Here is a 21,028-nt window from a genome sequence, read left to right on the forward strand (position 1 = left end):
AGCCCTGCTTTTCAAAGCTGGTGTAAGATGCTTCTGTCACTATGAATTCAGCAACCAAACCAGTGGAAAATTACAGCTCAGGAGGAATATTTTGTGACCTAAAAACTAAAACAAAACCTTTTCAGAAATTGTTGGCCATCACTTAATTTAGGCCTGATCAGTCAATTCAGCTTATAAAATCTTTTGGGCTCATTTTCAGGCTAAATCAACAGCTGCAGTGTGGCCTGTTAGTTTTTGCAACTGCAGAATAAACATTAACTATCTCCATCAACAATTACGTGTCCCAGTGAAATGCCAGTGGTACTAGTCTGATCATTATAACGAACATCAGCAAGAATTATCAGTAAATAATCAAAACCTCATTGTTTTATGTTGTATGTCATTTTCAGGTACCAGCGACCCTTACGTGAAATTCAAATTAGATGGGAAAACGTTCTACAAAAGCAAAGTGGTTTCTAAAAACCTCAACCCCACATGGAATGAGACTTTCTCTCTACCTGTGAAGAATCTCAATCAGAAGCTGTACATCAAGGTAACTTCTGTGTCACTCTTCATGAGTTAAATGCATTAACTTGTCAAAGAACAACATATGAAAAGCCCTGCAAAGGTTTTTACTTGTGTTTGATTTATCAGGTGTTCACATCCTTTTTGCATTTTAGTGTTTTCCCACAGCAGAATTAGTTTAGGGATTTTTCAGCTATATGGGATAAATCAAAACATGAATTAAATTTTTTATTTATCAATTTTGTTAGCAAGGATTTTGCCACCACAGCACTTAACCCCTACTGTAGTTTCACCTGCCCACACCTGAAGCTGAAACCTTAGAGCATGTTAGTGTATGTCTTCTACTTTGCAGCATTTCCTTTCAGCGAATCATATTTTCACTGACATTTTTTGTTGTAATGTTATAAAAGCCCATGCCTGGTCAGTTTCTGCCCATCACTGACAGACATAAAACAACTCTCATCGGGGTGCATGAGGTTCCACAGACAGTAGTACAGTCAGCCACTCACTATTACAATAACTGTCTCCATGATGCTCTCTGTATCAGCCTTCTCCTGTTGTTTGACGTGACACAGGTATATGACCGTGACCTGACAAGTGATGACTTTATGGGCTCTGCCAGTGTCATCCTTAGTGATCTGGTGATTGACAAGTGAGTACCTCATTGAGAGTGTGGTGGTTAACTCCGAGTGAAGCAGCTTGAGTGTGCACTATAAATGTTGTATGTGTAAGCTTATAAACTGATACTGAATATTTGAGGTCAATACTGATACAAATACTTGAGTTAAAAAAAAAAAAATCTGATGAAAATATATTTGCAAACAGTGATGTTTTCTCATAACAAACTTTTTTGATAACGATCCCTTAAATGTTTTTTTAAGAACCGTGACCATGGTATATACTGAGGGGGACACTATGCAGTTGAAATAAACTTGCCAGTGCCCTCTGGTGGACAAACAATGTAATGTAGACACCTTTCAAAATGACCTCAAACACATCCTTTGACATCTCTGTACTGCAGTCTCTTGTTACTTATTGGCTGACATTTATGCTAATAGCAATAAAATCAGCTATTACTGGCCAATATACCAACCTGGTCAAGCTCAACTGTAGCTATTCGTTTAGAGTATTAGGAATATGGAGTGTAAGTGGAATGGTTGTCCCTTAAATATGAACACTGAAGTTCCAGTTTCACAGTTTAACCATTATGTACTAAATCAGTGGTTCCCAAACCTTTTAGCTTGTTACCACTGAAAACGCCCTCTTTCTGTAGTTGCCGAACCCTTGTGAGAGATTGCATTATGTCTGTGCACGGTGGACATTTCAATTGAAGATGCAAATTCTTTTATTTGGCCCTAAAGATGTAAAATTTTTGTGCAGTAGAAATGTGTTTTTTGGTTTGCTCTCCTGCTAATCATCTCAAGACCCCTAAGATGTATCTTTCAACCGGACCCTCAGGTTAGGAACCACTGTAGTGTGCTAAAATATCAGTCGTGCTTACTATTGATGAGTATTGTCTCTACTTCAAGCATATACTGTATAGTATGTGCTAACAGTCAGTATGGCATAAATTGTTAGGGTCTGTATTAGGGCCCTAGTTATAATAAAAACCAACATAGTGCAATACAATACATTATGTGCCACCTTTTCATATCCCACCAAAAGTCCAGCTCAATTCTTAACCAGCCCATTCTTGCACAATCCACCTCTGCATACACATTCAGTCTAATACAGAAGCCCTGCAATAAATGCTATCTTTGTGAATCTTTTTTTGTGCATTTCTTTTGACACTGTGTCGTAGAGGTAAATCTGGCCACTTATCTATTGCAAGCTAATACAACAACATGACTAACTACAGCCACGTCTCTGAACCTGCGGTAGCAAAACTGAACATGGTATAAAAGTACCATTTACTGCAGGGCTGTTGTATTGGATTATATTAGACCGTAGAGGTGTACTTTAATAATAATCTGGTAACTCAGTGCATATTTTTATAAATAATGTTCCTGCTTCCACAACCCATTTTAACCACATAACCCACATCTGCACCAGTGCCCAGTAGTAGAAGACTGCTGGTTAATCTTCCTCTCTCTGTTCTGCCCCTCTCTAATCTAGATCTGTTTTAACTTAAATTGAAGCTGAAATTTGCTTTTTTCTTTCCCCCCCAGAGTCAACGAGCTGACTTTGCCCTTGGATGACCCAAACAGCCTGGAGGAGGACATGGGCATCGTGCTGGTGGACATGAGTCTGTCACTCAGAGGTGGAGACAGCAAAAAAGGCCAAGTATGGCAAGCTCCCATGTATATTTACTGTTTTCTAGCAACAGGGATAGTGCAGTTTTGTGCATCATATTTATTATTTTTATGTTTTTTACCCAATTTTTGTGTCTATATGCTACTAACCAAGCTGTTTTTGTTTTGCACCTAACATGCATGCTCCTGTTGACAGCGATGGCCACGTAAACGAAGTATTAGGGTAAGGCATGGAGGGAAAAGACTGGACAGACATTAAGTAACATTTACTTTGGTTAGCATTCCAAAATGTAGAAGAGACTTCACTGCATCAAGGTTAAAAAGCTATAATGAAAGGTCAAAAGACAAATACAGAGTTTCCACTTCCACCATTGTGTTTGGTGTTTGGTGTCCTTCTGATACAGCTCAGGCTAATCAAATTGATTCCAAAGGGTACACGGCAACTGACCTGGTGTCTCGTAGTTGACCAATATTTTTTTCAGACACTGTAGTGTTTTAGGCACTGTAGTTTATTTTTAATTGATCCCACATACACCAACCTGCTGCCTCAAATACTTTGTAGGAAATGATTTAATCTTTTAAAGAGAGAATATGTATCTATTGGTAAAAAGTATCTTTTTTTCGTAGTAGTAGTGGTAAAAGTTAAAACATAGTGTAAGAGGAGCGCAAGTACAGAATGGTCAGAAAGTTTGCTCTATATAGAGAGAGCTATAGAGAGAGAGACACATATGATATAATATAATATAAAATAAATCAAAAGGCTGGCCTTATCCCGTAGATTAGTCATTGTGCTCTCACTTTTGGCTGATTAGGTGGTTACTTTGCATGCTTTTTTGCTTATTATATCATTCTCTGTGCACGCCATCCTCTGCAGTGCATGAATCTATTGGTCTGAGAATGGCAGTTCTTTCTGAGACCACCACAACCAACACTTCGAGCATCTTTGCTCATTCAGCCAAGAAACTGTTGACCGTGTCAGCATGTTTAAAGATTTAGTTGCGGCCACGTAATTCTGTATTTGGAAGTTGTTTTCATTACCAAACAGGTGTACCTAATAAAGTGTTGACTTTGCATGTTTCCACTGCTACTTCAGATACTTATTGTACTCTGCCAAGCACATCCAGTGCAGCTTCTCAATTGAGACATTACTTTCTGCTTATGCATGAGGCAGAACAGAGTCAGACAAGACAGCAGCGTCAGCTTGATCTGTGTTAATTAAATCTAGGTTAAATTTATCTCTCTACAGTGCTGTCTCTTCTTGTAAGCTCTGCTAATTATCTTAGAATATGGCTTGGCTTCCTACTATATATGGATGAGAGAGATGCTGCTCTGCACTGTAGCTACCTTTACCTAATCTCACAGTGAAATGAAGGCTCAATTAATTTTCACAGGACAAAAGAGATAATGCTTTCTCCTTGAGCTGTCTGTCTGAGTGCTTTGGACTGATAAATGGCCACCTTTGTATGGTGCTGCTTGTGATGTCCAAAGCATTGATCTGGAGCATGTATCCATCTAATTTATGCCTTATAATAGTGAAGGTAGTTGTGTATCAGTTTCTTTCTCTTCTGTCGGTTAAATAGTAAAAATATAATTTGGGTAAAAAGTGAAAGGAATTAGATTCCTTTTTTCTATTTGTCTTTTGAATTTTGTCATTTTTCTCCTCCTTTCCTTCTTTCCTCTGCTCTCTTTTCTCTTATTCCTCTCCTCTCCTGCAGTCAGGAGCTTCCCTTCAGAGCTTTCGTCTGTCAGAAACACTGAAGAAGAGTCAGTTGTGGACTTCTGTTGTGTCAGTGACTCTGGTTGAGGGTCAGGAGCTGCCGCTGGACACTCAGGGAGGTCAGCTCTTTGTTCGATTCAGTGTGGGAGAGCAGAGATACAAAAGCAAGGTACTGGATGAAGGACTAATGCTTTTCATCTCCTCCAACCCCCTCCTCCTCTTGAATTGTCCTTGTTATTCCTAAGCCCCCTCATCTTTCCTTTTTCTACCCCTTTCTTCTTCTCACACTCCCCTTCCTCTGCTCCTTTCCCTTTCTCCTCCTATTCTGAACACTTTTCTTTACTACTTAAACCCCCCTTTCAAAAACCCTTATTATCCTTCCCTATTGTTTTCTTGTCATATGCCATTTCCTTTTCCTGTACCCATTCAATTCTACTGTTTCCTCAAACTTTCTTTTATATTGACTGTGATTTATGCTTTAATTCTCACAGTCAGTTATTAATTTGCACATAATTTTTAGTTATTGGACAAATAATGTTGTAACACTCAGGATAAGAGAGAACCTCACCTAAAGTAGACACACAAAGCCTATGAAATAATTATGACTAAAAAAGGTACTGTTACTATCTATCATGATAATGATGATAATGATGATGATGATGATAATAAAGGAGTTATCCAGTGATTTTACACGTGAAGATCAGTTTACTATGTGGGGTTACTACTCAGCATATGAAAATAAGTTGTTTCATGTATTCTGCCTGGCAATGGAGGAGCTTTATCAAGTTTGAGAAAATACCCTGATGACATCAGTTTTATCTTGGCTTTGGCTTGGTGACTAAAAACCTTTTTAAAGGTGCTATATGTAAGTTTTTGCTATCGCTACATAGCCAGCGTTAGCATTAACAGCTGTTTACTTACCAAGAGCTTCAGCCATCATTGCATTTACAAAACAAGAAGTTAGAATACACCCTCTGGGCAGTGCTACGTCTTCATCCTCTCATGTTGGACTGAGGGCCCACTGGACGCTACCGTTACTCACTGTCACAAAGTGGTATTACGAGACGGGACGGGACGGGGCTAGCTGGTTAGCATGTTATCTTCAGTAGAAGAACAGAAATGATAGAAATAGAAGCAGAACAAGAGTTAACGTTGGTGTTGCTTTCCACCACTGGAGAATGAAATTTGATGCTGAACTCGCAATGTTTCTAATTGACTGGTAAATTGGAAAACAGCATGTATTGATAGCAACAACTTACATATAGTATAGCTCCTTTAATGGAAAGCCTGCATTGCATTGAATGACGCTAGAAAGATAGCCATTTGCAAGCAGTGAGCATCTAATGAAAGATGCTATCAAGGTGTGTCATGGCAAGTGTAGGATTTTTTTTTGGAGCTTGATCCATAGGGACTTTAGAGTCAAGATATCTTGGAACTGATTTTGACCATTCCATTTTAAAATCTGTCTCTCACAAGTCTCCCCCATTTTCATAGAAGTGCAAAACCACTGAAAATTGCTGCAGCCCCCGTTTGACTTCAACTCAAAGTGGATGTTACCCCCACCAGTTCTTTCCTGACAGATACCATAGGGTTAGTTTAAGTTTTTTTTGAATCATAGAAAGGTAAATTTTAGCTGCTGTGTAAGTTAAAACTATCCTCGATCTTTGGTTGGATTAAAATGTATTTCCAGCAAAAGGCCATAACTCAGCGTTTTACGGTTAATGCCATTACACTACTAACAGACTTGGATCTGCCAAGTCATGATGGTAGAATTACCCAGATATGGAGAGAGTGTTTCTCTATCTCTGATCTGATGCTGAGCAGATTTACTGTTGCTTTTGTAAAATGATGTAAAAGGGAAGTCCTGGGAAAAGAAATGCAATAGAGCCGAGGAGAGAGAGAGAGTGGATTTTTAGTGTGTAACACAAAACGCCCAAGCTCTCATTGCTGCTCTTCCAGGTAGCTGGATGATGTCAGGCAGTGATGCTTGCTTTCTGTAGTTATTGTCATTGATGATTATCTTGCTATTCTGCAACATCATCCATCACAGACACAAACTGGATGCTAATGAGCAGTATTTCTCCTTTTCTTTTTCTTTCCTTATATGCAGGTTCAAAGTGACTAATCTTTTATCCACTTTAACATGCAATGGGAATTTCTAATGCTGCTAAACAACAAAACATTCACACACTAGTCTTTTTTGAAAATCAAATTTACCAGCGTAGTTGAAAATCTGGACATACTTCAACTAGTTAATTTTTTAAATTTTAGCTGTGAAAATACTGGATAACTACAAACTTGTCATAAAAGTCCGTGTTTTGTGAAATTGACTGATTATAAATAGACTTTTATAACATGAGGAAAAAGTCAATTACTGTTATAACATTATTAAAGAAATTAGGGTAGCAACATTGTCTGGCTCTGTTAGCTTAATTCAAATGGCTACTGTCCTTGTTCACTGTATTCACACATAAATGTGAAATATTTTTTGATTTTTCATGTTCTTTCTGATTCAGAATCATTGCAAAGTGGCCAATCCTCAGTGGAGAGAAAGATTCACCTTTAATCGGTTCTTGGACAGTCCAGAAATCCTGGAGGTGGAGCTCTGGTCCAAGGAAGGACGAAGGACTGAAGAGTGCTTGGGAACGTGAGTTTCTATTCAGCTCTCTGAACCTGTGTGTTTTTATGTTCATTATGTACTTCACAGACTACATGTCACAAGCTCAGTTTACACAAGATTCTGGTCTGTACTCACCATGCCATGAAATGCCTGAACCTCGTGAACAACTATGTATGTGTTATAAATATAAACTGAGGCACGACATTGTTAATGCATGACCTGCGGTTCACTTCTTTTAGAAGCTGATCTTGTTAGACAATTAAGAGATTGGCAGCATTTCCAGAGCAGTTGCTATAATTTAACACAACATTTTGAATGTGCTTGGTTGTGTGCACATGTGTATATGTGCATTTATGCCCGTGTAGACGTATGTACTGAATGTTTTATGTACAAGTTCCTGTGGGCTGTTCTGTGTGTTTGTGTGTACAGGTGTGAAGTGGACCTAACCAAAGTCCCTTTGAACCAGAGGCAGCTGTTCACACACACCCTGGAACAGGGGAGAGGACGTCTAGTTTTCCTCCTCACACTGAACACGTGCAGTGGCGTCTCCATCGCTGACCTCTGTGCTGCACCTCTTGATGAACCTCAAGAACGACAGAACCAGCTGGACAACTATGTCAGTTTCTCTGTACTGTGTATCTTTTATTTGTACTATGTAGCTGCATCACTTCACTCCCTGTATGTCACAGTAGAAGTGTCAGTATATGTGAGATTTCTGACATTTGATTGATATCAGCCCCATGATACCTAGTAAAATCCAGATCCATTTTTTTTTTCCCCCATCCACTGTATTTACAAAAGGCAACAACAAAACACTCATTAGTCGTGGTGTTATTCACCACCACTTTATTCTTTAGTGACAGAGGTAAACTGAGCTCTGATGAATCTGCTGTCAGTCCGCATTTTTTTCCATGCATCCATGTATGATAATCTCAGTGTCTATGACATGAATATTGGCAATTATGGGTTCACATTTTGAGTCAGTTTGAAGAGAGCACTTTCTGTGTTCTTTGTTGAAGGGCCAAGAGATGGCAGTATGTGTCTGTCAAAGTGCTGAGAGCCTGTGACAGGGATTTCTGCTCTAGCAGTGTTGAGCTAAAGACATGGTTTTTTTCATGTCCCGTTTTTAACAGCAGCTAGGCACTTGTTTAGCGAGTTCAGAATATTAAAATGTTTCGTAAAGATACCGCCGGGTGTCATGGCTCTAGCAAAGACAAGAGAGGCCAAGATTGCAATTGAGGTTTCCCTGAGAAAGTGTGCACTATGAGAAAAAGAGATATTCAAAAATCCCCCCTGGTAAAGTGTGATGGTAATGGTAAAGTTGAAAAAAATACGACTGCACCAGGCTATCAGATGCCTTAAACATTGTTACCAAAAGCTCCATTTATCGTCCCACGTTTTTTTAATTTATTTATTTATTTTTTATGGTTTATTCCATTAAATAAAAATCATGCATACTTTACATTGCTACCAACCAATTTCCAAAGCATAACATATTTTTGTAGCTGTTATATCCTGTTACCCCTTTGTTGCAGCCACTGGTTTCAGTTCATGCCAGAGAATTTTACAAATAAACTTGCAGTGACTTGAGACTTGCTTAAGATGGGTAATCCATCATGGTGAGTGTTTATTTGTATTAATTAAAAGAAGTTAGATTTTAGTTTATCAGTGCAATTAAAAGCCCTGGCTGTTTGGAGCACATGAGCTAATTCACCTGATTCCTTTCAGGTCTTCAGCAAGCCTAAGGACTACCAAGCAACATACTGTAGCTTTTTTTTTTTTGCTTTTTAGTGCCGGTCTCTCCAAAACTAGATGTCAAAGCTTCCCACAAATACTTATTTAAACACCCTTTCAACATTTATTGTAACGTATTTCTATTGTCAAAGGAAACACAGTGCTCGGCCTAAATTTGCATAGACAGATAAAACTATATCTATATATGCTGTATATAATGTGCAAATAGATTTTGGTGACCTCACTAGTTTGTAGACATTTATAGACAATACAGACATGTGAATCTGATAATACATTTCTGTTAAATTGAACAGAAAGCTGGGGCCTGGGAACAGGTATTTAGCTTTTGATGGAGATATTAAATCCAGGTGTGAATTCAAGAGTTTTCTTTCAAAGAGTTCTTAACAATTGAACATAGAACATGTTTGAACACTTTTACTATTTTCTCACTACTGCGTTGGAATGAAAAGAAAATCTGGCACATACATCCTATGATAGTCTCTCGCTATGTATACATTTTGTTGCAGATCCAGATTTTTAAAAATGATTTTATTAAAATATAACAACAGATATGCCGTAGATGATTGCAATCTCGGAGGAGATGTGCTCTCTGAATTTTTTTCTAATCTAAATGTTTCCAAACTATAATGGCTCTTGTCTGCTTACTGTCTACACAGAGCTTGAAAAGGTCCCTGAAAAACCTCCATGATATTGGTTTCCTTCAAGTCAAAGTTATCAAGGCTGCAGATCTGCTGGCTGCTGATTTAAACGGTATGTCACAAATTTGTATTTAAGTTCTTTCTTTGTTCTGTTGTTACAGTCAAATGGAGGGCAGGAGCGAAGCGTTAAATTGTTGTTTGTCGTGTCATGTAGGCAAGAGTGACCCTTTCTGTGTGTTGGAACTGAGGAATGACAGACTTCAGACCCACACCGTCTATAAGAGCCTCAACCCAGAGTGGAATAAAGTCTTCACATTGTCAGTTCGGCTTTCTCTTTCCAACCACACTTTATCATTAATAATACATGATGTTTGCAGTCTGAACCACATGTGGGCTTTATGTTGTACCTGCTGTATTACTACAAATTCAAAAATTGGGATTGATTCTATTGTGTGCTGGTTTGTAAAGAGTACCTGACCTCCTTGCTTGTCTCTGCAGCCCTGTCAAAGACATTCATGATGTTCTGGTGGTGACTATCTTTGATGAGGATGGAGACAAGGCGCCAGACTTCCTGGGAAAAGTTGCAATTCCCCTGCTCTCGGTACACACTACCTCACTAAGAGTCTGTCATGCAGACAATAGACTAATCTATTTACACTCTGTGTCTAAATTAAAGTGAAGAGGGCAATAACACTCCAGTGGGTTGAAGACTTGCTAAGATGTAATCCAGCATGACTGATGGTCAGGTTCATTGCTGAGTTCAGCACCTGATGCCCTTTCTGTCCTGCAGATCCGCAGGGGACAACAGATCACCTTCCCGCTGAAGAAAGAGGACTTAGGTGTACTGTCGAAGGGGAGCATCACTCTGGAGCTGGAGGTTATTTTTAACCCTGTAAGTAAAAGTTCACCCTGCAATGGGGACATGGAGCATGATGGATATGAAATATGTACCTGGCTCTGTCTGCTTCTCATTGCTTCATTATGTTTTTGTTTTTGTTTTTTTGTTGTTGTTTTTTTTAATCAGGTCAGAGCAAGTATAAGAACCTTCCAACCCAGAGAGAGAAGATTCATGGAGGATAATCCCAAATTTTCCAAAAAGGTAAGTCCGAGTTGTCATAAATTTAGGGTTGAGGAATCAGTTTGCATGCAGACAAAAAAATTAAAATTGACTTTGTAACACAAACTACAGACATGTAATTTTTGTCCTTCATTTAGTTTGATTAGCCAGAGCAGCATACAGTTGGGTGATTGGTAAATCTCATTTAACTTAATTAGAGTTTAGATTAGATTGACTGAAACTTAATCAGCAAGTATTTTGATATTTTATTAATTTTTTTAGTCATTTTTCAAAGGAAAATGCCAAAAATTCTCTTGTTTCAGCTTTGCAGTTGTTAAGATTTCTTTATCATATTTGATAGTAAACTGAAAATGTTTGAATTTTTAACTGTTTGGACAAAACAAACGATCTGAGGATTTCAGGTTGGATTTTAGGAAATTATGGTTTTGAAAAATCGTTTTTCACATTTTTTTACCTTTTTATAGACCAAACAATTAATTGATCAAGAAAGTATCTGGCAGATTACTCAATAATGAAGATAAGAGTTAACTGCAGCCCTAGACTCCATAACATTAAACATCAGAAGGAACCAGTTGTAAGGAGGTGAGGGGTCAGAGGTCACTGCACTCTGACAAGATTTGTGTAATGCTTGAATAATTAAATTTGTTTTTAAAAGAGCTTAGAGACAGAGAGAGGTAGACAAAAAGTTGTAAAACTGTCACCATATTTTTTAGCAGTCAGCGCTAACATGAATACCTTTCACCTTAATTTTCTCTAAAAACAACAAAAACTCCAGAAGCAAGACTTTCCTTGGCCTGAATTAGTTGAATTGAGCTTTAATTGACCCCAACTGTGACTGAGTTCTTGTCCACTGCGCTGCAACATTAGTTTGATATACAGGGTATAAGACAGGGTGCGACACAGGGTGCCTGACTGTCTGTACTTTGCACAAAGACTCATTGTTGTGAGACAATACATTGCTCACTAACGTCTAAATTGGCTTACACATTGAGGACTCAGACTGTAACATGCAGGTTTTGAGTTTGTTTAAATGTTGAAAGTCTTGGTTGACAAAATCGGGTCATATGACTGACATATTTTGCCCCTTGCCAACAATGGCTCATGCCAAAACATACCAGCTATTCTCACTGTTTCACTAGCTGACCGGATGTTTCCTGTTTGGCATGATGTAAACGTCATTAAGTGTATTATTATCCATATTTTAAACATAACTATTGTAATATGTATCTGTTTTGCATGTTTATAATCTGTATCTTTCAGGCTCTGGCCAGGAACGTGCTGCGTGTTCAGACACTTTACAGGGCGATCATGTCCACTCTGCAGTACATCAAAAGCTGCTTCCAGTGGGAGAGTGTTCAGAGGAGCCTGCTAGCCTTCCTGGTGAAGTACTTTAACTGCTTATCAACATACTGTCTACATTTCCCTCTGTTTTCCCTCTAAGGCTGCGGAAGACAACTGCAGTCTGGCCAACCCCTACTTGAACTCTCCCAGTGAATATCTTAATCAATGCGGTGTTGGGCTCAGCAGAAACGCAGGTTTGGCCAGGGCTCTGTGTTGGAGTGGACGCTTTCAGTGTTCTCTGTGTCGTGGATGCAGAGTTAAGCCTCAGCTGTAGAGAGTAGAGTCCCAGTGGAGTCGAGATAGAGTCTATTTTTGTTCTACTTCCCTGACAACTCATTAACCCTCTGTCCAATCTATGCTTGGTTTGATTTAGACCCCATTATGCCGAGAGAAGTCCAATTAAAAGGCTCTTCAGAGATAAGACTGATTCTCCATTGTTCAATACAAGTGTTAAGCAAGTGTGACGACAGAAACACAGGAGTCACCTTTCAACCCTTGTGTTTAAAGTGCAAAGTGAAGTGGGTGCTGATCTTTTTGACATTATTCTCTCCTGAATCAAGCTTCATCAAAATGGCATACAGCAAGTTGTGCATTAAAAATGCTGGCAATCAAGGTCATGCAGAGTTCTTTTTGTTTTAACAGCTGATGTCCTGTAGATGGCACTAAAGCTTTTCTCAGCATCTGAGGACTTTCTGATGAGACTGGTGAAGAGATACTGTATGCCAGCCAATAGTGCAGTTTTTTCAGTTTAAAAAATGCAAGCTGCAGCACAGATCTGTTAAATGAACAAAGCCATTTTCTGTGTTTTAGCTGTTTGTCATGCGTTTAGATTTATAATTTAGGATTACTTGGTCTTCTAGAAACTGTGTGGTCAAGGATGGGGATGGGGGTCAGTGTACATTAACCAGGATCTGCTTGCAATTTAAATATTTAAACCACAGTCAATGTGCAGGTACTCAAAATGGAGCACTACTTTTTGATGGCAAAAGATTCTTACATCATGTAATTCTGAAGAATACCCAGTCCCCTCTCTTTTATAAATAGTGTTAATTTTTAGGGATGATATTGTTTCAGCTGACAGCTCAGACACACACACTGAAGTAGAAATCATACAAGCATGAACAAGCACACAGCGCGCACACACACATCCTCCCACTGCATCTCGGTGTTTGGAAGACAGTGCCATCTGTACTCATGTTTTCACACTAACGCTCCCTGCCTTTTCAAGCCTCAGTGAGAAGAAATAAATGCCTGCTTAATAGCGCCACATAAGAGCAATGAATCAAAGCTTCACTCTGTGTGACAGGATACAGTGACAAACTGCCTGCAACATCTGCCGATTGTTAGACCTTCGTATAACATCAGTTCTGTCAACCAGAAAATAAAGACGCAGCCTATTTCCAAATAGCACTTCCCATTCTCACTCTAACCAAACACAGAAACAAGAGGAGTCACCCAAAATACAAAGTGGCTTTGTTAGAAGCAAGGCAAAAAAGGCACCACAACAATTCTGAGAGAAAGAACAAAAGCATAACTCCCACATGGTGTCATCAATGAGCGTCCACCTCATCATCTTACTATGCCCTACTTGAGGAAATATTTATCTGTCTTCTTACATATTGTATGTGACCTTCTTTCAAATGCAGCAACTTGTCTGTCACCTAGTCCCGAAAAGGAGGCTCTTCAAGCGTTTTCCAGGTCTTGGGCATCATTTTGGCATCCAATCATTATTGCCAACCAGTCAACGCCTTCTAAAATATAAAGTCTGGATGGCATACAAATTGCTCACTTGTGATGTTAGCCATGTAACAGTCCTCATCAACCAAAATTGATGTCAACAGTGCATCAACCAGTGTACCCTCATCACCCCCTTCATTTCCATCAATCTTTTAAACAGAGTCTACTGTGTGCAACCTACTGGGGTAGGTAGTAACAGTGTAAATCTTAAATTGTATGAGTGCTGTTTAACTTTCAGAAAAAATGTTTTGCTGCTACATCCTTACTATATGACCGTTAGCTTATGGCATCTAATACTAGCTCATTTTTGCAGACTAGGGCTAGATAGTGCAGTTCACTGACTTTATGAATCTTATCCACTTGTCCTACTGTTACACTACGTTTTTACCACTTAGCATAGTCCCATAATTGGTACTTGTTGCTGTTCAGCAAAGGTTACTTGTTCTGGCTTTAAATCAGTGAATAGTTTCACTGATGTCAGTGATTTCTGTGCTCTTGAGTTACCTCTGTGCCACGCAAACCCTTCCCCAAAGCATTAGCGTAGAAATCCTGCTGCATCCTGAAAATGTGCTACCCTCCAGTTCAGTAGCTCTCCCAACATTAGGTAGCCTTTCATATTTTTTATCTCCTCTGATCTGGATTGTATTTCCAGATCCCTTTTTGCTGTCTAAGACAGTGTAATGCCTCTCAAGCTGAAATGGGCTGCAGTTATCACAATCTTTATGGGCTGAGTATACATTTCCACCAAAGCGTGACTTGGCATTCCCCTTGTCCCAGCTCTCCTACTCATTACAAAGTCCTCACTAATAAAACATAACCCTTTCAGAGAGGAACTGGTTTCATCTCCTCTCCCAGGCCCTGTTTTGGCTTGTGATAAGGCAGACAAGAGCGTGCTTGGCTTTTTGCACATTAAAGCTGATGGTGGTAGCGGTGGTGGAGGCGGGAAGGAGGGGGCTCTGCCATCTTTTATGTCAGTTGGTGCCTCAGAGGAGAGTGATGTCTTTACCAGATGTTCACTTCTATTTTTATTAGCATTTAAAAAAAATCTGTAAAACGTTCCCCACGCCTTTTTGGCTCGCTGCCATTTTGGCCGGCGGTGCCTCTCTGACAGGATTACTTTATAGTTCCATTTAGCTGCGCAATCGAGATATCACAAGCCATATTTCTCAATTCTCTTAATACATTTTACCTGAGCCACACACACAGGTGGAACGTGCATCACAAGTGCCATTACGGATGTCAATGACAAATTCACACACAGGCCCCCCGTGGCTGCAGTGAATCATGCGGTCAGCTTCAATGTTCACATGTAGAGAGAGGCAGAGCAATTAGACTTCCGTGGTTAATGTCAGTGCGTACGCAGGGACTGGAGGGAGAGTCAGTCCCGCTGAGCAGAGTGGCCGTGCTGCACAGCATATGCAGAATAATTGCACGGTTGAAGCTAGGCTTTGATAGTGGCATGGTAGCCCTCATCAGCTTGATCAGTGCTTATGTAATCAATAGTGGACTGGATCAACCTTTAGCCAGCAGGGATTTAGGAACTGTTGAAATTGCCTTTGAATGTGACTTAATGAAGAGCGGTTTGTTTTGTCCTCCCACCCCCCTTGTGTCTGACCTGACTGATATCTGGCTTTCTGCCGCCCTCTGCCTGCAGGTGTTCGTGGTGACAGTGTGGTACTGGGAGTTCTACATGCTGCCCCTCTTCTTGGTTTTGCTCATCTTGAGGAACTACCTCCAGATCCGCTCTGGCCGGCTCAGCCAAGACCTGGTGAGTCCAGAGCAGCTCTGTCAGCCTCATCCATCTTCTTCTCCTTCAGCCTAGTGACCTGCTGGCTCCTGTTCACACTCCTTTCTCTATTTTCTAGAAAAACAACTACGTCAACCACATCCTGGTCACATAATTAAAAGCTAGTTTGTTTCCATTGCAACCAGCTGCACCTTTCTACATAACACATAATAAAATAAAACTTAATACAGAAGCATAGAAAGCTCACTGAATAGACTAATGCAACGTATCATTATAGCCTGAGCTAATTTGCAGTGCTTATCCTTTATTAACACTACTTTCTCTTTTTGCAGTCCACTTCTCGTTATTGTCCTGAATCCTACCTCTTCTTCACTGTAATTGGTCTGTTGCCCTCTTCTTGTTGGGACTGGTCAACTAAGTAAAAGTTTTTAGCACTCTGCTCCGAGAAGGTCACAATTAACAGTGGTTTTTTTTTTTTTATGATGTAGTATTCTGTCTGCACCCAGTGTGGAACAGCAGCTGTATTTACTGTTTACAGTAATGGTAGTTGAACACAGACTGTTGGTTATAGCAAATTATATACACAGAGTACTGTTCAGACAAAAACGTACTTTATTATGATGTCAAATCAATGAAATATGTGCTGATTTATAACTAGGCAGGGCTGCAACTAATGATTATGTTATTATCAATTAATCTGTCGACAGTTAATAAATTGTTTAGACTAAAACGTCGAAAATAGTGAAAATTGTCTCACAGGTTCCCAGAGCCCAAGATTATGTCTTCCAATAGTTTTTTTTGTTTGTTTGTTTGTTTTTTTAAAATTGGACCAACAGTCCTAAAAACAAAGATATATTTACAATTGCATAAAACAATGATAAATAAGGTTAACGACTGATCAGTTATCAAAATGATTGGCAGTTTATTTTATCATCAAACTAAACTATTAAATTGCTAATCGTTTCAGCTCTACAACCGTATTCATTAATCTACTGTATAGCTATACCGTATGAAATATTTCAACAATCTTTTTAAAATAACTAACAGCTCCCGGTGTCATTTCATCATTTTAAATGTATGACCGACAATGGGATAAAAGTTTGATAGAATTCTTTTTTTTAAATTAGAATTAAGTTAAAGCTCCTGGAAATGTGATTTCTAAATCTCTTTAACTTTAAATCAAACACTCAAGCTAATCTGCTGCACCAGGACTGCGTGGGTAAAGTTTGATCAGATGTGATTCACAGAGCTGGAAACAGAGCAAGAAACTTCACAAGGGTCAGACTTTGATTCAAATGTTGCTCAGTCCTGTGTGGTGCACAGAAAATGAGCTATCACATTTTTCCCTATGAGTCCCACCCGCTTCAGACCAGGCAAAACAAAGAAATTATAGAATATCTCTCATGTGAAATAACCAAGGAGGTTACTCATAGTATGAAGCTCGATGAGAAAATAGATTTTTTTTAAACGTTTTGCTTAATTCTGTTCTTACTGTACTAACATAGTTTGAAACCTAAAATAACTTATTTTTTGGCCATGTGGGGGGGGACTCCTTTCACATACAAGTAAACCTGTGATCCGCAGTTAAAATAAAAATACAGATTATAGCTGCTTTAACATATTCTTGTATAGAAGTGTGAGTTTGGTTACCTTCATTTGCCTTGGCTTGTTGTAAAAAAAAAAAAAAAAAGAGCCAGTTGTGTCAGTCAGCTGTGTCCTGTAGTGCTGAGTGTTTCAGGCAGATGACTTCAGGGTCACCACTGAGCCACTGGAGTTAATACAGAGTCCCAGGGTCACAATGAGACAAAGTTTATCATGTAGAAGATCTTTGAATCACTAGAATCTCGCCTCTCCATTACAACTCTTTTTTTCTTCTTTCAGGACAATATGGATTTGGGGGATGAGGATGAGGACGATGAGAAGGTGCGTACATGCGCTGGCTGTTTATTCTTCCACTTCTTTGTTGACTGTATTTCTGTATCCTGAATAGAAAAGAATTTAGCTTTATTTTTTTTATGTTGACAAAGGTATCTGCCTCTGATCTATGGTTCCATGTTGTTAAGCTCTTTATTCATGACAAAATCTTCGGATGCATTTTGATTCCTGCCAACAGCTAGCTGTATTTCTTTGTAAACTTGTGGTTACCAAAATACATTTGGGCTTAATGAAGACCTCACCGACCCGTTTCCACATGTCACAACGCAATCATATGCTAATAGAGGGGTGGGGGAAAAGGTTCTGCTGCATTTGGGAAAGTCCCTGAGCTTAACACACCATATAATACCATCAATATGGAACTAATGACAGCTCTTAGACATGCTTTTCCAAAGCTCATTTAGAAAGTTTGTGTTGAAAGTGTTAGAATGCTTTTAGGGAATGAAATATTCCTGTAGAATGACAGCAGTTTATTGTTAATGTTGTGAATGCCCTGCGTCAGCCTGATGTGAAGCGGTTGTCATACTGGTTCCAGTGGGAACATGACCCCGATATGGCTGAAATGGTTTAGTGCAGTGATGGATTTTTGACTGAAGTGAAGCTAAACTGTCTTACATGTGGTTTTTCAGACTGATAGTCTCTGTGCATCTGGAAGATCCCTGGTTTGATCCCTACTGCAACTCTTTTCCCAGGCACATCCCCAAAGTATTGATGGCACTGAGCCAGCAATCAATTAGTGTTTCCAAGCAGAAGTAAACATGTATCACAGAGATCACATAGTGACAAAGACCATGGCTATGTCCAGTAAACACTCCCCCAATAACCACCACTGCCACCCCACCATCCCCACAGACCCCAACTCCTTTCTTTAGTCCTATAACCCTCCTCTGCATTTGATGTGGGCATGTGGCCGTGTCTCTGTCTGAAGCCCGGCTCTCACGGCAGCTATCTTCATCTGGTCTCCTCTGTTTATGTTAAAGCTGTCCTTCCCTCCTGGGATCTGGACTAGCCTGAGAACGGTACCTCTTCTTTTTCATAATGTGAAGTCCAGTCCCATTCTTCACTTCAAAAAGACATGTTCAAACTTGCTTTCAAAGTATCTTGCATTTACATTCCCATTTTGCAGACACTCTTATCCAGAGCGGCATTGAATGAGTCTTTTTCAGTGTTTTGGTTTCTTTCTCAGAGACACTTGGACGGGCATTATCATGAAGTGTTGCAGGGATCAAACCTGTGGCCTTGACAATGTCTCAACAATCGAGACGAGACAAAGCTGTAAAAGCTCAAATAGATTGTATTTGAGCTGACAAATTATAGCCAAATTTTCCAAAATTTTGGACCTCTTGGTTTGTTTTTGTTTTTTTTAACAAACCAAACGAAATCAAGATGTTTAAGATATTCAAATTGCATTTACTTTAAAATACCTGTTTTACTTAGGCTGTGTAATAAATAATACCAAAACATTTCAATTTAAGAACATAAATAATTAAAGGTGAAATTTACAATTTAATCTTTATTGAGCCAGAAATTACCTTGAGATACATTATCTCAATTACAAGGGCAGTGTAAAATAATTAACTCAAAGTCCCATCAGAGCACACACACATAGCACAGTAGAGCATGAATGTTAAGCAACTCCATGTAACAAAATGTAGCGAAGGAACGAATTGAATTGTTACTTGTATCGGAGTTTTACCTCCCTTTTTATCATATCATATCTTATGTGTATAGTAGAACTCATAAAATACAGTGTGTTCAAAATTGTTTGACTGCCTGTGTGAAAGTAGAGCATGTGAAAACAAAGCATGTAATTATTATTATAATTAATTATCTCTCTTTTTCAGTTAACAAGCTGTGTGTCTGTTGCTGTCAAAAGGAATTATAGCAGCAGTAATAATATCTTTCACAGTACAATTTATACTATTACTATTCATTACTTAAATCACATCCGTGTATAAATCTGTTTGGTCTTTTTTACTCTCTGTGGTCAAATTCAGCTGCTAAAGGTGATCTACTTCCCCTGAATAACGTTCCTTACCAATACACACCAGACAAAACACCAAATATGATCAGTCAAGTATCCTCTAAGCAATGGTTATTGTTTTTGCCGCTTGCTGCTATAGGATTCAGAGAGGAGGGGGCTGATGGAGAAAATCCACATGGTACAAGAAACCATCATCACGCTTCAAAACCTACTGGACGAGATCGCTTCTTTTGGGGAGAGGATTAAAAAGTGAGAATTAAAGATCCATCTGAATTTTGTTTCTCTATACTATTGCATATTTATTTTTATTTCAGCCAGAGGGGTCTCAAATGTTCATGATCACAGTATAAAAGGGCCTGTAATAATGCAGTTTTCTTGAACTGTACTACATACCAAATATTTTACCATGTTATTTTAATTGTTCTGTCCTGTAATTATGTGGAATATTATAAAAGTCTGCATTAGAGGGGCCTCAGTTACATTTAATTATTACTTCTACCAGTACTGTATTTTATGTGCAATCAGTAAATTAGGTTGGAACAAAAAATCTCCGCAGGCACTCACTGATGTTTCTGATCTTCATTTGTCAGCACATTCAACTGCTCTGTTCCGTTCCTGTCCGGCCTGGCTTCCCTGGTCTTTGTCATTGCAACAATCCTCACATACTACATCCCTGTACGCTACATAGTTTTAATATGGGGTAAGTGTCAAGCATTGTTTAAGGTATCCGCTTGGTGTTTATGTGTCTGTTTGCCTCCATTTTAGCTCATCTCCCCATAAATCCCCCTTCCGCTAACTACTGTAATTTGCTCTGACAGAAAAATTCTCCTCTCTCTCTCCTTATTTTTTAGTCATTTTCCTACTCCAGTTGCTCTGTTATACAAGGCCACAGGATTATTTGCTACCTATATTTTCTTTAACATTAGCTGCTTATAATGATGACCTGAGGCATATCCTATTGTTAAAATGGCCTACTTAAAATACTGGCTGGACGACTAGATTGTATAAAGTTGCTGCTCTTCCAGCCTAAAAAGTGAAAGTAAAACAAGAAGACACACACACTGTAGTACTGGAAGTAATATTTCTCGGACAGCATGAGCCTCCTCCACAGGTATTTGTTTGTGTGGAAACAAAGAGTGCAGCCACAAGAGACTACTGTTAATGATATGTTGGTGTGAATTTCTGTTTTAGGTATCAATAAATTCACCAAGAAATTACGGAACCCGTACAGCATCGACAACAATGAAGTGCTTGATTTCCTGACGAGGGTGCCTTCAGATGTGCAGAAGGTAAGCCCCGCTGGATCAGCCGGCCAGGAAGCCCAAAATCCCAGAGCCCGCTAGCTTTGCATTTTACTACAACACCTCCCAGGCATTCTTCACTCTTATCTGTATAATTAGCTTCATCTGTATAATTACGTAGCCCTGTATAATTTCTGTTGTGTTTTGGTCATGATACATCCCTGGTGGAGGTCTGCTGCTTAGCAGCTTTGCAGTGCAGGCTGTTCCCAGGCTGAGACAGGAGACGCTGCTCCTGGAGTCTCCTGTTTGAACCCAGCATGAGCAAACTATCAGCCAGCACACTGTCTCCCCTAAAATCAGCTTGTAAATTTAGCTGATGAAGAGTTCATATCACTTTGATACTAAAAATTGTAACACCTTTCCTACAAAAGTCATCATCAAGGTTGCAGGATTTTTGCATTAATGGTCCAAAATGGCTA

At 39.2% G+C, this 21,028-nt stretch overlaps 1 protein-coding gene across 5 annotated transcripts in view; it reads left to right on the plus strand.

Moving 5' to 3' along the window:
- Window positions 1–21,028, plus strand: part of LOC120802140 (multiple C2 and transmembrane domain-containing protein 2-like) — a 37,675-nt gene that overhangs the window by 15,165 nt on the left and 1,482 nt on the right. For 4 of the 5 annotated variants that reach the window (XM_040149856.1, XM_040149946.1, XM_040149685.1 and 1 more), the window contains 18 exons: window positions 390–532; window positions 1,080–1,156; window positions 2,673–2,787; window positions 2,953–2,979; window positions 4,472–4,642; window positions 6,990–7,120; window positions 7,523–7,709; window positions 9,505–9,598; window positions 9,701–9,803; window positions 9,985–10,087; window positions 10,277–10,378; window positions 10,511–10,585; window positions 11,825–11,944; window positions 15,297–15,410; window positions 17,271–17,312; window positions 19,448–19,557; window positions 19,899–20,008; window positions 20,500–20,597. In XM_040149856.1, coding sequence (XP_040005790.1) covers window positions 390–532; window positions 1,080–1,156; window positions 2,673–2,787; window positions 2,953–2,979; window positions 4,472–4,642; window positions 6,990–7,120; window positions 7,523–7,709; window positions 9,505–9,598; window positions 9,701–9,803; window positions 9,985–10,087; window positions 10,277–10,378; window positions 10,511–10,585; window positions 11,825–11,944; window positions 15,297–15,410; window positions 17,271–17,312; window positions 19,448–19,557; window positions 19,899–20,008; window positions 20,500–20,597 — 1,922 coding nt within the window. The remainder of the gene's footprint in view (window positions 1–389; window positions 533–1,079; window positions 1,157–2,672; window positions 2,788–2,952; window positions 2,980–4,471; window positions 4,643–6,989; window positions 7,121–7,522; window positions 7,710–9,504; window positions 9,599–9,700; window positions 9,804–9,984; window positions 10,088–10,276; window positions 10,379–10,510; window positions 10,586–11,824; window positions 11,945–15,296; window positions 15,411–17,270; window positions 17,313–19,447; window positions 19,558–19,898; window positions 20,009–20,499; window positions 20,598–21,028) is intronic. The other variant, XM_040150032.1, reaches the window with a different exon arrangement.

This window comes from Xiphias gladius, chromosome 1 (assembly GCF_016859285.1).
Source record: "Xiphias gladius isolate SHS-SW01 ecotype Sanya breed wild chromosome 1, ASM1685928v1, whole genome shotgun sequence".
In the NCBI taxonomy this organism is placed as follows: Eukaryota; Metazoa; Chordata; class Actinopteri; order Istiophoriformes; family Xiphiidae; genus Xiphias; species Xiphias gladius.